The sequence below is a fragment of the Antrostomus carolinensis genome, unplaced genomic scaffold, assembly GCF_000700745.2.
Source record: "Antrostomus carolinensis isolate BGI_N321 unplaced genomic scaffold, ASM70074v2 scaffold24475, whole genome shotgun sequence".
NCBI classification, from domain to species: Eukaryota; Metazoa; Chordata; class Aves; order Caprimulgiformes; family Caprimulgidae; genus Antrostomus; species Antrostomus carolinensis.
In genome coordinates, this window is record NW_010317395.1 from 6986 (window position 1) to 20355 (window position 13370).

Below are 13370 nucleotides of genomic sequence, written 5' to 3' on the forward strand. Positions count from 1 at the left end.
TACAAAGACTCTTCATTCAGCCTTTCTTAATTTGTTGTGCAATGTACAAATGTGAAAATGGAGTTTCCTGTCTCAACGTACTTGTGAGGCATTTTAAATAGACAAAATTTTCTTTTCTATTCTCCTCTTTCAGGTCTTCAATCTTACAGGCAGAAAGCAAAAAAGATTATGAAGAGGTAAGCTTGTAGGAGGTTCGCATGCAGTCCAGTGATTTTCTGTTGTGCAGAAGGAATAAATTCATAACAATAGTTCGAGTGCTCATTTTAAGTTCTCTAGGTGGTAAGCAGTGAACTTTTAACTCATTCTATCTATAATGACAGGTTTCAGGAAGCCTGAAAAAATATTACTGTGTTTAAATCCTAGAGGAACAAAATGCAGTTCTGATAGCCACCAAGTCCTTCTCAGTATTATGGGAGAAAGCAAGGCGGGGGGGAAGCCTACAGCAAAATAGCTAGCAGTAATGGAATCTTGACAAATACTCTTCTTCTTCCTATTCATGTTTTCCCAGCCTTCTTTCTTTCTACCTGCTTGTCAGGAATGGAAAATAAAGGAAATCTTAGGTTAAGACACAGATAATGATACAGACAGTTGAGAAAAGCTGTTTTTGTGCCCCTGATGCATGATGGGAAACACATTTATACGCCATGATCAGGTTGAATCGAGGAATGTGAAATAATTTGCTTTTGGATTGCTTTCAAAACTGTTTGTGATCACGGTTTCCAAATGGCTGCTAAGTCTGGTGATGCAGATCTCCTTGCCTGTGCAGTGGATGAATACCAGCTGAGAAATGTCAGTATTCAAATAAGTCAGCAAATTTATGTTATAGCAAATATTGGTGGGGAAAGGAAATAGGAAAAAACCCCAAAACCAACACCCAACCAGCAGGGATATCTTTTCCCCACTTCTTTCAGCTTCCTCTAGAGGTGACAGTTTTTTCAAATAATAGCCTAATGGTATAGGCATGTGTAGGTTTAATAAAGCAGGTTCTAGTTACTAGAATTTATATTTTATTTGGACAGCTTTTTACAGCTTTCCAAGGGCTTGCGATGGGCCAAACTGATAGATTCATTACATTCATAGTCTATGAACACACTCAGATTTGTTCAGAAACAAAGGAGCAGATGTACTAAGTGTTATTAAGTATTTGTTAATTTTAAAAGTATGCTTGTTTGCATTATTATTCAATATAGACTTCTCAATAAGGGGCTGGATGGGAAAGAACATGTTTTAAAAGCACTGTTGACTTCAAATATGTTTGGGCAAGCAGCTACATAAGGAGATATAGAAAATATGGTACTTTTAGCCTGAATTAAAATTCCTCTGCAATCTTCAATGTTACATTGATATCAAATGACCTTTTATGCTGTTACTAAGGTTTTCAGCAGGGCTGTGTCAGGTTGGCCCTGGCTCATTTGCTCTTTTGAGGTTATCTAATAGCCTAACTCTGAAACATTTGCCCTCAGATGCCTCACTGGAGGAAGGCAGTTGATAGCTTTAGCAGCTCAAATTTGTGATTTTTTAGGCTGCAGATGCTGTGCCATCTTCTAGATAGCTCAGGTGACAACCCTAACAACAAGCAGAAGAGCAGATGGTTTTCCATGGCACAGGGAGAAAATAGATTCTAGATTACAGGTGCCAGAAATGGGCAAATTCCACAAAAGGGGGATGGAATCTTTATAGTGCTTTGAGGAAACAATATAATTTGCAGTCACAGAATACTGGAGTACAGAAAAACTTGATTTTTTTTTTTTTTTTTAAATTCCTTAGAGTTGTGATTTAAGCTTGCTTTAGTTTTGATCTTCAGTGTGACTAAAACAACTTTTTAAGTAAAATCTGATACTGTAAGGTGCAGTATGCAGAGAGTAGTGAATGTAATGACAGTGTGGCTGTGCAGAATACTGGTTTGGCTCCCTGAAGTTACAAAGTAAGTGGGGAAAAGTGCTGAAACTAGTCTACTCAGGTATTTTTAATCAAGTTTGTTTAAAAAAAAAAAAAAAAGAAAAAGTAAAATTTTCCTTTTTTCTCTCTTTCAGTGGATATGCACCATAAACAACATATCTAAACAGATATATCTAAGTGAAAACCCTGAGGTAACTTTACTAAAATTTATAGTATCAGTAACATGATAAGATGTGGATATGCACAAAAATTTTAAAAAGAGATCAACTCCAAAAATCCTCTTTCCCAAATTTCAAGTTCAGACTTTTGAATCTTCATGGTTTTTTGTTAGTAGCCGAGGACTGCATTTCTCAAATGAGATTTTTCTTTTTCTTCCTGGCTGCATTTGCCTTTATTGTCAGAGTTGTTCTTGGGCCTTTTGTCCATTGCTGGCTTTTAGTAACATTCACAGTGTTACAAAGCAAGTGCATTCATTTAAATTCAGAAAGTGAACAGCAGGAAATGTGTAACAAGTAAGAAGCAAATACTACAACTATGTTGGTGAAAATTTGGGAACGTAACATTCTCACAAAGGGTTGAGTTTATAACTTCTGTCAATTGCATACAAATAAAACTGAAATCTTAAAGCTTATTTTGAGGAAAATGTTTTCAGTTTTTTCCCATCACTCTATTGCAGGAAATTGCTGCACGTGTAAATCAGTCAGCTCTGGAGGCTGTTACTCCATCTCCTTCCTTTCAGCAGAGGCATGAGAGCATGCGGCCAACCATGTAAGTTAATGAACTATAGGTCATTTGAAGAGCACATCTATAAAGAGAGTTCCAGGGGAAAAAAAAAACAAAAAACCCCCCCAAAAACCCAAAACTTTCTATATGTAGAACTAACTCTTTGATGGGTTAGAGGAACATTTCTTGAACTCACCTTTTTAGCATTGTTTAGCATCCATTGTTACAATTAATCCAGATTTCCAGCTGACTAGAGAAGTTTTGTTGGTTGCATCGTATAAATTTATAATGAGATTTTTCTTAATGTGTCCAGCTCCTGGAATCAGACCTCAGATTGTTTTAACATCAACCACATATGAAATATAATACAAACTGATGCAATTATTAATGCAAATAGTAAATAACTTTAACTTAATTAATGTAGCCTCCATTTTTGTTTACTATACTCTGATCTTCAGGTTTTTTGGTTTGGTTTGGTTTACATCCAAGTTTTGGGTGATTGTATTGGTTTTCCATATGGTTTAATTTATTATTAACCTACTTGAAACTAAGATACCTTCATTTTGATTTTTTGTTTTCTTTTAGACAATCTCGTCCTCCTGCAGCTCGTACTAGCAGCACAGGGTCGCTGGGATCTGAATCAGCAGCTTTATCAGCACTTTCCTTGGATTCACTCGTTGCCCCTGACACTCCTATACAATTTGACATAATATCTCCAGTTAGTGAAGATCTGCCTGGTCAAGCAAAATCTTCAGGGCAGTCGGGCAGGTAGGAAATGCAGAGAGAAGGAAAAAAAATTCCTAAAGTTAATATTATTAATTTAAAACCAACCAACCAAACAAGAAAACCACTTTTAGGTTACAGCTCCAAAACACACATTGCCTTCGCCCTGACTCATGTCACAAAATTTGCAGTGGCCAGTGAAGCAAAATAATTTTTTAAATTGTTAAATAAAGTTGTAAAAAAAAGGCTTAATTACATGTACTAGATGCAAGGTGTAGTTTTCTGTTTAGCAGCAGCTCTTCTTGCTTTAACAGCTAATGCTTTTACTTATTGATTTATTTTAATCTTTTGGTTTCACAAAGTATTTTCCTTTCCTATTGCTTGCTCACCCAGCAGCTTGGGTTATTTCCTCTTGGAAACTCAAGAGAAATTTGGTAGCCCTGCCTCCAGGTGATGATGGCATACGATGACACTCCTCTTAACCTGAAAGGTGAGTGAAAATGATCTAGGCTTCTAGAGTAATCTCATATACAGACAAGGTAAAATTGTCCAAGAGCTCTTCCCAGAATATAAAACTATTTTCTCCTACTTGTTTTTCCCACTCAAAAATAATAATAAAAACCTGTAATCTGTACTGCATTTCTGGAACTATATGTACAGAATTCAGATACTAAGAAAACACTTCTGCAGATCCACCTGCTACTAACAACAACAAAAAAAAGGGGAAAAAGCTGAAAATTAATTAATCACAATAATGTGTTGTATCCCCCTACCCTCTAAAAAAATACTTGAATTTTCAGTTACACCTCACAGATACAAGAGTTAAAATTCTGTATCTTCAACTTCTTTTTTTTTTTTTTTTGACATTTCTTTTTGTTATTTGGTGTAGCCGGATAATCAGTTGGCTAACTAGATCCTTAAGAATATATTGATTTAAAATAGACTTGAACTGTATTCCAGGAAGTGGAAAGGTCAGTATTTCAGCTAAATTAATGTCATCAGTTATTCCATTCTAGAAAATCATATTTTTCATAGCAGAAATGACATTTTGTGCTCAGTATTTTCAGTTAACTGTCACTGTTAATAAGGAACTGCAGTGTTTGTACAGATAGGCAACATGCTACTTTAGAAGCATTAATTACTAAAAAAAAAAAAAAGTCTTTCCTTAGTTTTTGATACTGATGACATATATTTAAATTTTATTTTTGCCTTTTGAAATATCCTGTGAGATGTGACATTTACTGTTCCAGTCTAATGTTAAATGAGGATTTCCCTTTATAGTGTATTCACACAGGTCAGCATTTAATGGGATGATTCTTGATTGAGTCCACATTATCTCAACATTGTAGCGATGCAATCATGACTCCAGAGTTCAATCTAGAACAATTTTATTACTTTATACTAGTTAAAAGATTTCACTGATAAAACTGGCAGTCAGTATGACTTGTAACTGAGCAAGAGAGATGGAAATTTTTTTTTTCCCTTAGTTCTGAAATTTGCTTTTAGAACACTAACTGTTGAGAGGTGACACCTTTATTACTCCCCTGTAAAACCTAATTTGAAGCTTATTGAACCCTTGACCATAGATTTTCTGCTACAAATTAGCCAAAGAGAAAGGGGTTTTCCTCTTTAGAAGTTTTAAATAAAATTTCCCCATTTCCCCTGCTCTTTTCAGCATTGCTTTACTGCTTTTGAAAAACATAGACTTGGAAGCCTAGAGTATTTTCACTTTTCATTGTAACTGATAGCAATTCTGTCTTTGAGAGCCAGAAATAGCCACATTTCTCTTGACCCTCTAGGAGTAATACCCCTGTGATGTTTTCAGAAAGCTGCATTTGAAACAAAACCAGTGACTTCTCTTCAGTAAGTAATTCAACAACTTGAGACAGTTATGAGAAGTGTGGTGCTCCTATGGAGTACTGAAGGGATTAGCTTTTGGCTGTACATCCTGAAGCTATTCTGTGAAATTTCATCCCCTAAAACTATACCTTTTCAGATATTAGCAAGGTCTTGTCTTTGGGCTTAATTCAGATAGAGGAAAAAAAAAATACCATGTGAGCAAAACTCTTTATGGCAGCAACAGGAGAATGGTATTTGGCATTTTTCACATAATTTGAGCCCTCAAATATAGCAATTTATGTCTAACTCCTGAGTAAATTGCTTGTCCTTATGATTTACCATAGATTATTCCTCACTAGTCTGTGAAATCATTACATGTTCTTGTTTGATGCAGCACGAGACTACAGCTTTATTCATTAGTGGTTCTTGTAATCTGACTCCTGGTTTAATGTTTTCATTTTTTAATAGACGCACAAATCCTTTTGGTGAATCCGGAGGCTCAAAATCTGAAACAGAAGGTAAAGCAATAATTTTATTTCAATGCAAAATAAAAAAGATAATTTGAAAATTATTTTTCTATTTTCATCTGTAGCTTCTGTCTTCTACTTGAACACCAGTTTTAGAATGCTTAGTTACATTAGCAGTGTATGAGATAAGTTTAGTTAAATCAGGATAACATCTGAAAGCCTGTTTTAAAAATAATTCATTGCATCTTTTGTATTCATGAAACCAATGAAAAGATGTGTGACTTGCTGTTTAGTAATTGTACCTCTGGTTCATATGTATGAGCAATCTCTTTCCAAGTGATTAGAAGGGTGGAGTTTTCCTGACTGCAGTCCATCTTTGGTTTGGAGTGGAAAACCCAAAACGGAATTAATGTTTTTCAATACTTTTCTTTTTCTCAGATTCAATTCTTCATCAGTTATTTATTGTAAGATTTCTTGGCTCTATGGAGGTGAAGTCTGATGAAAGTCCTGATGTCGTTTATGAAACAATGCGTCAAATCCTAGCAGCTCGTGCCATCCATAACATATTCAGGATGACAGAATCACATTTATTAGTCACTTGTGACTGTTTAAAGTAAGTTTGCTTCCTGACTTCTACTGATGTTTATTTACAGAATGATCTTCTTTCATTTTGGTAAAATTTACTTTCTGGTTTGTTTTTAAAAACAAATTTTTAGGTTAATTGATCCACAGACACAAGTTACAAGACTACGAGTAAGTAAATTTACATTTTAAGATAAATACCCAGCAATGTAATTCTTCTACTTTAAAAATAATATTAGATGTTAGCAAAAATCACTGACAGGAGAAGATTTCCAGACAAATTTTCACTGAAATTAGGAGATTAATGCATACATTTAAAAATAAACAGGAAAACACCAGCAAATCAGGGGAGTGATCAATTTCATAGGCTAAAAATCTTAGGAAAACAGAATATTGCATTTTAACAACATGTTTGATTATAAACATTTATATTGTTAGTAGAGAAGTCACATTAAAGTTGGAGTCAAATTAGTTCTGAAGTCCAAAAGGGTTAGTTTGGTGTTTGGGTTTTTTGTTTTGTTTGGTGTTCTTGTTTTGTAATGCATAATTGCATTGAGAGTGGTGGATGGTTTCTGGTTTGGGATTTTTTTTTCTAATTCTTGATAAAAAATGCACTTGAAAGAAATAAGAGGAATTCTTAGGATGTCAAATACGGCCAGCTTAATTCTTCAGTAATAGCAACCTTTATTTTTTATAGCTTAATTCCCCCTTCTCTCTCTTTTTCTTTATGCACAATTTATACTCTGTCATTTAATTTCTTTTAAAAACATTCCGTTTTTTTGGGAATTCTGAATTACTTTCATTTTTATAAAAAGAAACCCTAAGTATGTGAAAATGTCTTGATACTTCAAGGAGTACTTTTTTAATTTCTTTACCTTTGTGGCATTAAGTTCAAAACTGCCCCAAAGCTGTAAGCTTTTACAGGTGAGATATAGCAACTGAATGCATGTCCCGTATTGCAAAGGGGTACATTTATTTAGGGTTAGGAAAAACTCATCCCATCAGTTTGTAACAGCTGTAGTAGGGACTTTCAGGGTTTAAAAACTTACCCTTTGGTGAGGTTGGAAAGACACATTTGAAATTTCTAAGCCCACCCTGTTTTAAGAATAAGAATGCAAAATAGTTTTACTTTTACAAAAAAATGAGGTTATGTAGTTTGTTAGGGGTTTTGGTTGGTTGGTTTTGGTTTTTTTTCTTGCTTATATAATTCAGGAGAGCTGACCTAATTGCAGAACAGGTTTTGCAGAAGTAGTGCCTTTACCTGGCACCAAATATTGAAAGCTTAGTCACAAACACAATTTGTATGAATCATGTCTCTCTCTAAAGAAAAGAAAAAAGGAGTGTATTCACATTTAGAAAGATGACCGAATGGCATTGCTAATGTGGTTCCCTCTTGTTACATGGAGTGTGTTTTGAGTTGTCCTGTCTTTTGAATAATTGAATCCTTGTCTTCTAATCTACTGTGTGTGTTTCATAATTACGTGTTTGGTCAGGCTGTAACTTCTGGTGTGGTTGTGCATTTATGATATTGAAGTAATTAATGTGCAGTATTGAAACCTTGTATGGAAAATATTTGGAACTAGTTTTAACATCTCCATATTTAATCCTTTTGGCAGTTTCCTTTGCCCAATGTAGTCCTGTATGCTACACACCAGGAGAATAAGCGCCTTTTTGGATTTGTGCTTAGAACTTCAGGAGGGAGAGTGGAGAGCCGCCAAACTTCTGTCTGCTATATATTTGAATCAAATAATGAAGGGGAAAAGGTATTGGTGATGGTTTACTTGTATCAGTTCTGAACCTGACGTGGATTCCGAGATGTTAGAGCCGTTCAAACTAAGGGATTTCTGGGGGAGAGCATTTTGTTTATGTACCAAAATACAGTTAAACCTGAATAAGTACCCGCAAGTGCTTTAATCTGGCTTAATTTTAAAGCCATTTTTATTAGAGACTTTTTTATTATTTTAAATCTGTTTTGTGTTTAGATCTGTGACTCTGTTGGACTGGCAAAACAGATAGCTTTTCATGCAGAACTGGTAAGAATCTTTTTGGGGCAAGGGATACTTGTGAATGGAAGGGAGGGAGTATATTTAATATGTATAAAAGAAAATAGTCTGCAAGATGCTTCTAGATACAGTAGTGCTGTTGTGGTGTATTTTAAGGGATTTGTTTTCTAGAATTTGAACCTGACAAGAAAAGACTGACTGTGGAGCAATAGTCAAGATAGCATTCAGCTTGCTGACTTTAGCAAACATAGTAGTCCTTTAGAAGAAGAATAATCAAAACAGTGTTATAACAGTTTTGAGCCAACTCATATAAATCAGTAGTGTACTTACTTTATTTACATTTTTGCCCTTCAGGATCGAAAAGCAACAGAAAAGCAGAAAGAAATAGATAGAGTCAAAGAGAAACAACAGAAAGAACTGAATAAACAAAAACAAATTGAAAAGGTAAATGTCATCATTATTTCTTAATATTCTTTTTTTTTTCTACTTACTTTCTTTTGCAGCTTTGTACTCCAAGCTCCACTATCACATTCTTTAGTACAAGTTCATAGAACATTATTGAGTGAATTATTAGAAGTATTTCATGTGCAGATTTTGTATAGCATTTTTTAAACAGAGCTCTTCTGAGGAGATAAACCACAAAACGTCTCTACAGGGATAGTTAAGAGCAGCACTTGAAGGAACACCTCTTACAGGCCCAGAGTAATGTCATGTGCTGAGGAGGGCACAGTTACAGTGTGAGGAAGGGGCTGTAGACAGATGCTTGTTCTGACCCGCTGTGTTGTGTGGGTTCTAGGTACAGATGTGTTACTGTGTTAGCTGTTCTAATAACGCCAGCCACCAAAATGTAAATGCTTTGCTTTCCTATTCAGTCTCTTTCCCCCTCTGTACAGAAAACTGTCCATTGATAGTATTAAAAGATAGTTTATGAATCATAATAATGGTATTCTGAGTCAATTGTGGATGGCTTTAAAGTTAGTATTCGTTTTCTGATTTCCCACCCCTCCCTGCTTCTCAAATTAGGACTTGGAGGAGCAAAGCCGGTTGATAGCTGCTTCCAGCAGGCCGAACCAGAGCAGTGGAGAAGGACAATTTGTAGTCCTTAGCAGTAGCCAGTCGGAAGACAGTGATTTAGGAGAAGATGGAAAGAAGAAGAGGGAATCTGAAGCCTGAGGCTGCCTGCTTTATTAAAATTGGAATCTTGGATATACCTGGTGTAATGGCACAAGTTCTACAAGAAGTGACATGTAGGTGGAGGGTCTGTTGTATTATATAAAAGACTTTACAATATGTAGACCCTATTAAACCTTGATTTTTCTTTCTCAATTAAGTGATTTCCATTTTCAAGTCAGTGTAATCTCTCTTCTGTATGCCAGCTGAAGCATGGTGATGCTACCATGTTTATTATAAAATTATGTTTTCTCAAGGCTTCTCTGCAGTATGGGAAAAGCTGTGGGGTTTTTCCCCCCACTTACCTCTCTGTGCAATTGACTGCTCTTGAAGCAAAACTTAAAACTCTCACTGGACTTCAGCAGTACACTGACATTTGTTCCTTACACCGCAGTATGGAGAACACCTTGCTGGAAACAAAAGTGAATGTCCAAATAAGACAGTGCTAAGCTTTACCTAACTTGTTGCACATAACTGTTCTTAGATTTAGAAAGAAAAATCCTTATTAACATCAGTGAGATGTGCAATAGTTCTAGACGGAAAAATCTTATTTTGTTTCATATTGCACTGTATGTTACTGTCTTGATTTTTTTGGTGAATGCTGAAAAACTTCTTTCAACAGGAGAAAAAAAATACTGTCAGACCTAGATAACAGCTGATAAGACACAGTTGCACTTTGCTGCATGAGGAATGTATAAAGCATTCCTTATCAAAGGATAAGAATAATGTATATATTCTCGTAGCACAAGTGCCATGTTCTTGTTTTTTTGCCTCCAGCACATGTAATAAAAAGCTGTAAGCTTAGAGTTGCAGGAACACCTCAAATTCCATAATCTGAAAAATCTCAATATGTAAATGCCTTTCCATCAGTACACAAAATTTACTGAAAATTAGTTGAGACTTTTAAAGTCTTTTTTATGGAAATTGATTTTGCAAACAGCATTTACTAGCTCTGAAGTAAGAGACTATGCTAATCCTACATCCTGGAGTCAATCCTGTAAAGCATTTTTCAAAGCAGTGTCTGCTTACAGTTTGTAATCTGAACTCCATCTTCCATACCCCATGTAATATTTATTTTGTATAGTACTAAATGTGCATTCACCTTTTGATCCAGAAGAGAAAAGTTGTTAGAAGATAAATATTTATTTTTGCACTAATTACTATAAATACTAAAATCCAGCAGAACAGAAAATATCTCTCTAATAGTGGCACGAAAATTTAAAGTGTAGAAAGAAAAGAAGATGCTTATACTCCAAGTTATAACAGTTCTGAGTGTTTTACAGTTCATTGCGGGGCATTTCTGGTGTTCAGGAATGGAAGCAATTTTCAGAAATCTCCCCATCGGCTGGTTGTGGCCCAGCCCTTCAGAGCTGGAGTCACTCAGTGCTGATCAAGTAAGTGAGGAATCTCAGGCCCTCTCTGCTAGATGCCTGTGTGTGCACAAGGGGGGATCAGTATCCTCAGCTCTGCTCACACTCCAGAGCAGCCCTGTGTTGGCTGAAGAAGGCCCGTTTCCTCCTGCCCTTTATGCTGGAGATGTGTCTTTGCAGAATTCACTGCATCCAGCTCCTGTGAGAGGAGAGAAGGGGAGCAGCGTCTGCCCTTGAGCACCTGGGCAGGACTGACAGAGTCTGCTGCACTGGGGCTGCTACTGCAGCAGGAGCGAGAGCAGCGCGCCAAGCAGGCACCACAGCCTGTGGAAGGGCTTGAGCAGCCTCAGAAGGGGTCACAGTACTCCTGCCTTAAAAGAGGAGGGGGAGGCTGAGCAGCAGAGAGCCTCCAGGTTCTCTTCCGGAGTTAGCAGCTCCTGTTCCAGTACATTTTTCAGCCCCAGAGTAGCCAGTCATTTGCTCAGTCAGCTGAAAAGACATTGCCCTGGGGCCAGACTTGGCTAGCGCACTGGCACATGGACCACACAAATCTTTTTATTTTATATATCATCTTCTAATCTCATCTCTCATCCTTAAAAGACTGGTTTTATTCTTGCCAACAAAAATGTAGAGAGGCAGCAAATAATTTTTTTTCCCTTTTGTGTCTGAATCTAGGCTTACAGATAGTTGCATGGCAGCCAGTTTGTCTTTCCAAATCAGTCCAGTTCATGTTTCTTTCTCTTCTTTTGTTTGTTTTTACTTACTGATGTTCCTGTTTTCTATCAAATAATATGACAGCCTAGCTCAAGGTGACTGTGTCTTACTGTATCTTCCTCAAGTACATGCTGAAGATGAAGTGATTTCAAAACAGCACAGGAAGAATATGAAATCAGTGGTCTCCAGTTTGTAAAGTCTATTCCCCCAGCTTGTCAGAGTAGCTGCAGTAGCCCTAGCTCCATATGGAAGACAGTTGATAGATTAGCCATCTCCTCAAAAAGCAATTCTGATTTGTATCTGGTTTGCATTAGCCTTACTGAAGAAATGTCAGAAAATTTAATTACTCTACTCTTCTTTTGAAACATACTGTTACTGTTCTAGACAAATCTGTGAAGAGGAAGAAGGAAGCACGAGAAAGAAAGTTGGCAGATGAATTTACTGTCATAGGGGATTTTTCAGATCTGACAGTACGTGACTGGAGTTATTCCATTTGCTTTTCAGGCTTTCCATCTATGCCATTAAATATAGTTTTCTAAAACAGCATAGGAGTGAAGTGCATTTCTTTTGTTTTGGATGATTCTCATCTTAACCACTAAAAAAATTGAAATGAGTGAAGAGAATGGTTAAAGAAAAGAGATTGACATGCCTGAATGAAAGGGGATTTTTTTTTTTTTGCTTGATTAGGAGAGTTTCACTGGTGTAAAATGAGCAAAAAGATACAAAAGCTGCAAGAGTAAATGGCAGGTTAGAAGCCATGAGGAAGTTAAACTGGAATGGTGCAATGAGGTAGCAGTGGGTGGAATTGCTGAGTTTTGCTTAAGGGGAGGAGCACCTGGCTCTGTCATTAGAACTACCTCAAGGCAAAAAAATAGCTGCTGAGGTTTTATCCATGTCCTCCTCCCCAGAATAAAAACCTTTTGTTACCCTTTTTCCTATGAGGTTTTGAACTACTTCATTGGGAAAAAATGTTTTTAATTAAAAAAAAATAATAATTAGAGTGCTTAGTGTTTGGTGTTTTTTTTTTTTTTTGAGAGAGAGAGAGAGAGTATGACTTTTAATATAAACACCGTGTTCTCCTGGGAACTACTGCAGTAGGATTTCACTACCTGAGCACTTTATTGCTGTAAGTAAATTACAGGTTGGTTTCCTCTCCTGTAATTTATTTCTCCCATTTAGTACTTCCTATTGCCTTTTACTTATAGTCTGATCTTTAAAGCACTTCCAGCTGATGCTGTAGTTTGCTTCATGTGAATCTAGTATTATTTCAGACACTCCTGAAATTAGTATTTCAAGTACATGATTTTAAAGTGATTTGCATAGGTACTGAATCAGGAGTGTTGTTTAGGACTCACTTTTTACGTTGCTATTGCAGCCAAGAGTTACCTTCCCTTTTTTTGTTTGTTACACTATGGAGATTTACACACTGCAGACCAAGCAAATCTTGCTGTCACATACATACTTTGTGTATGTAATGGCATGAATATCAAAATATATACAGTGTGCTTATGGGTATGCATTTTATTGCATTAGGGATAATATCTAGCACTCCCCTGGGACCATTAATAGATTTCTCCAAGTCTAAATCAGAGGACAAGTTGAGTCGTAAACATCTTAGCTACGTCGAACTGGTTACCAGGGGGTAGTGTAAGCTAATTTGTATTTGATAGTCTAATTACTTCCTTAATCTCTTTAGGTGTGAAACTGTATAAAGACAATTTACTATCTAACAGTAAAGTCATATTTAAGAGTTAAGGAACATTCCCCCTCTACAACGCTGTCAGATTTCATCTTTATATGGATGTAAACCCAGAGCTGAAAATCCTGAAACAGCTGAAGCTATAATGAAGATATATTTTATGTACATCGATATAAAGAAG

At 36.2% G+C, this 13370-nt stretch overlaps 1 protein-coding gene across 1 annotated transcript in view; it reads left to right on the forward strand.

Annotated features, from left to right (window-relative positions):
• Positions 1 to 9409, forward strand: part of APPL1 (adaptor protein, phosphotyrosine interacting with PH domain and leucine zipper 1) — a gene marked incomplete at its 5' end in the record, with an annotated part of 16325 nt that extends 6916 nt beyond the window's left edge. The window contains 11 exons of the mRNA XM_010168575.1: positions 134 to 176; positions 2034 to 2090; positions 2576 to 2667; positions 3208 to 3390; positions 5653 to 5702; positions 6090 to 6264; positions 6368 to 6404; positions 7850 to 7996; positions 8216 to 8266; positions 8591 to 8680; positions 9260 to 9409. Of these exons, the coding sequence (XP_010166877.1) occupies positions 134 to 176; positions 2034 to 2090; positions 2576 to 2667; positions 3208 to 3390; positions 5653 to 5702; positions 6090 to 6264; positions 6368 to 6404; positions 7850 to 7996; positions 8216 to 8266; positions 8591 to 8680; positions 9260 to 9409 (1075 nt within the window). The remainder of the gene's footprint in view (positions 1 to 133; positions 177 to 2033; positions 2091 to 2575; positions 2668 to 3207; positions 3391 to 5652; positions 5703 to 6089; positions 6265 to 6367; positions 6405 to 7849; positions 7997 to 8215; positions 8267 to 8590; positions 8681 to 9259) is intronic.
• Positions 9410 to 13370: the final 3961 nt, after the last annotated feature.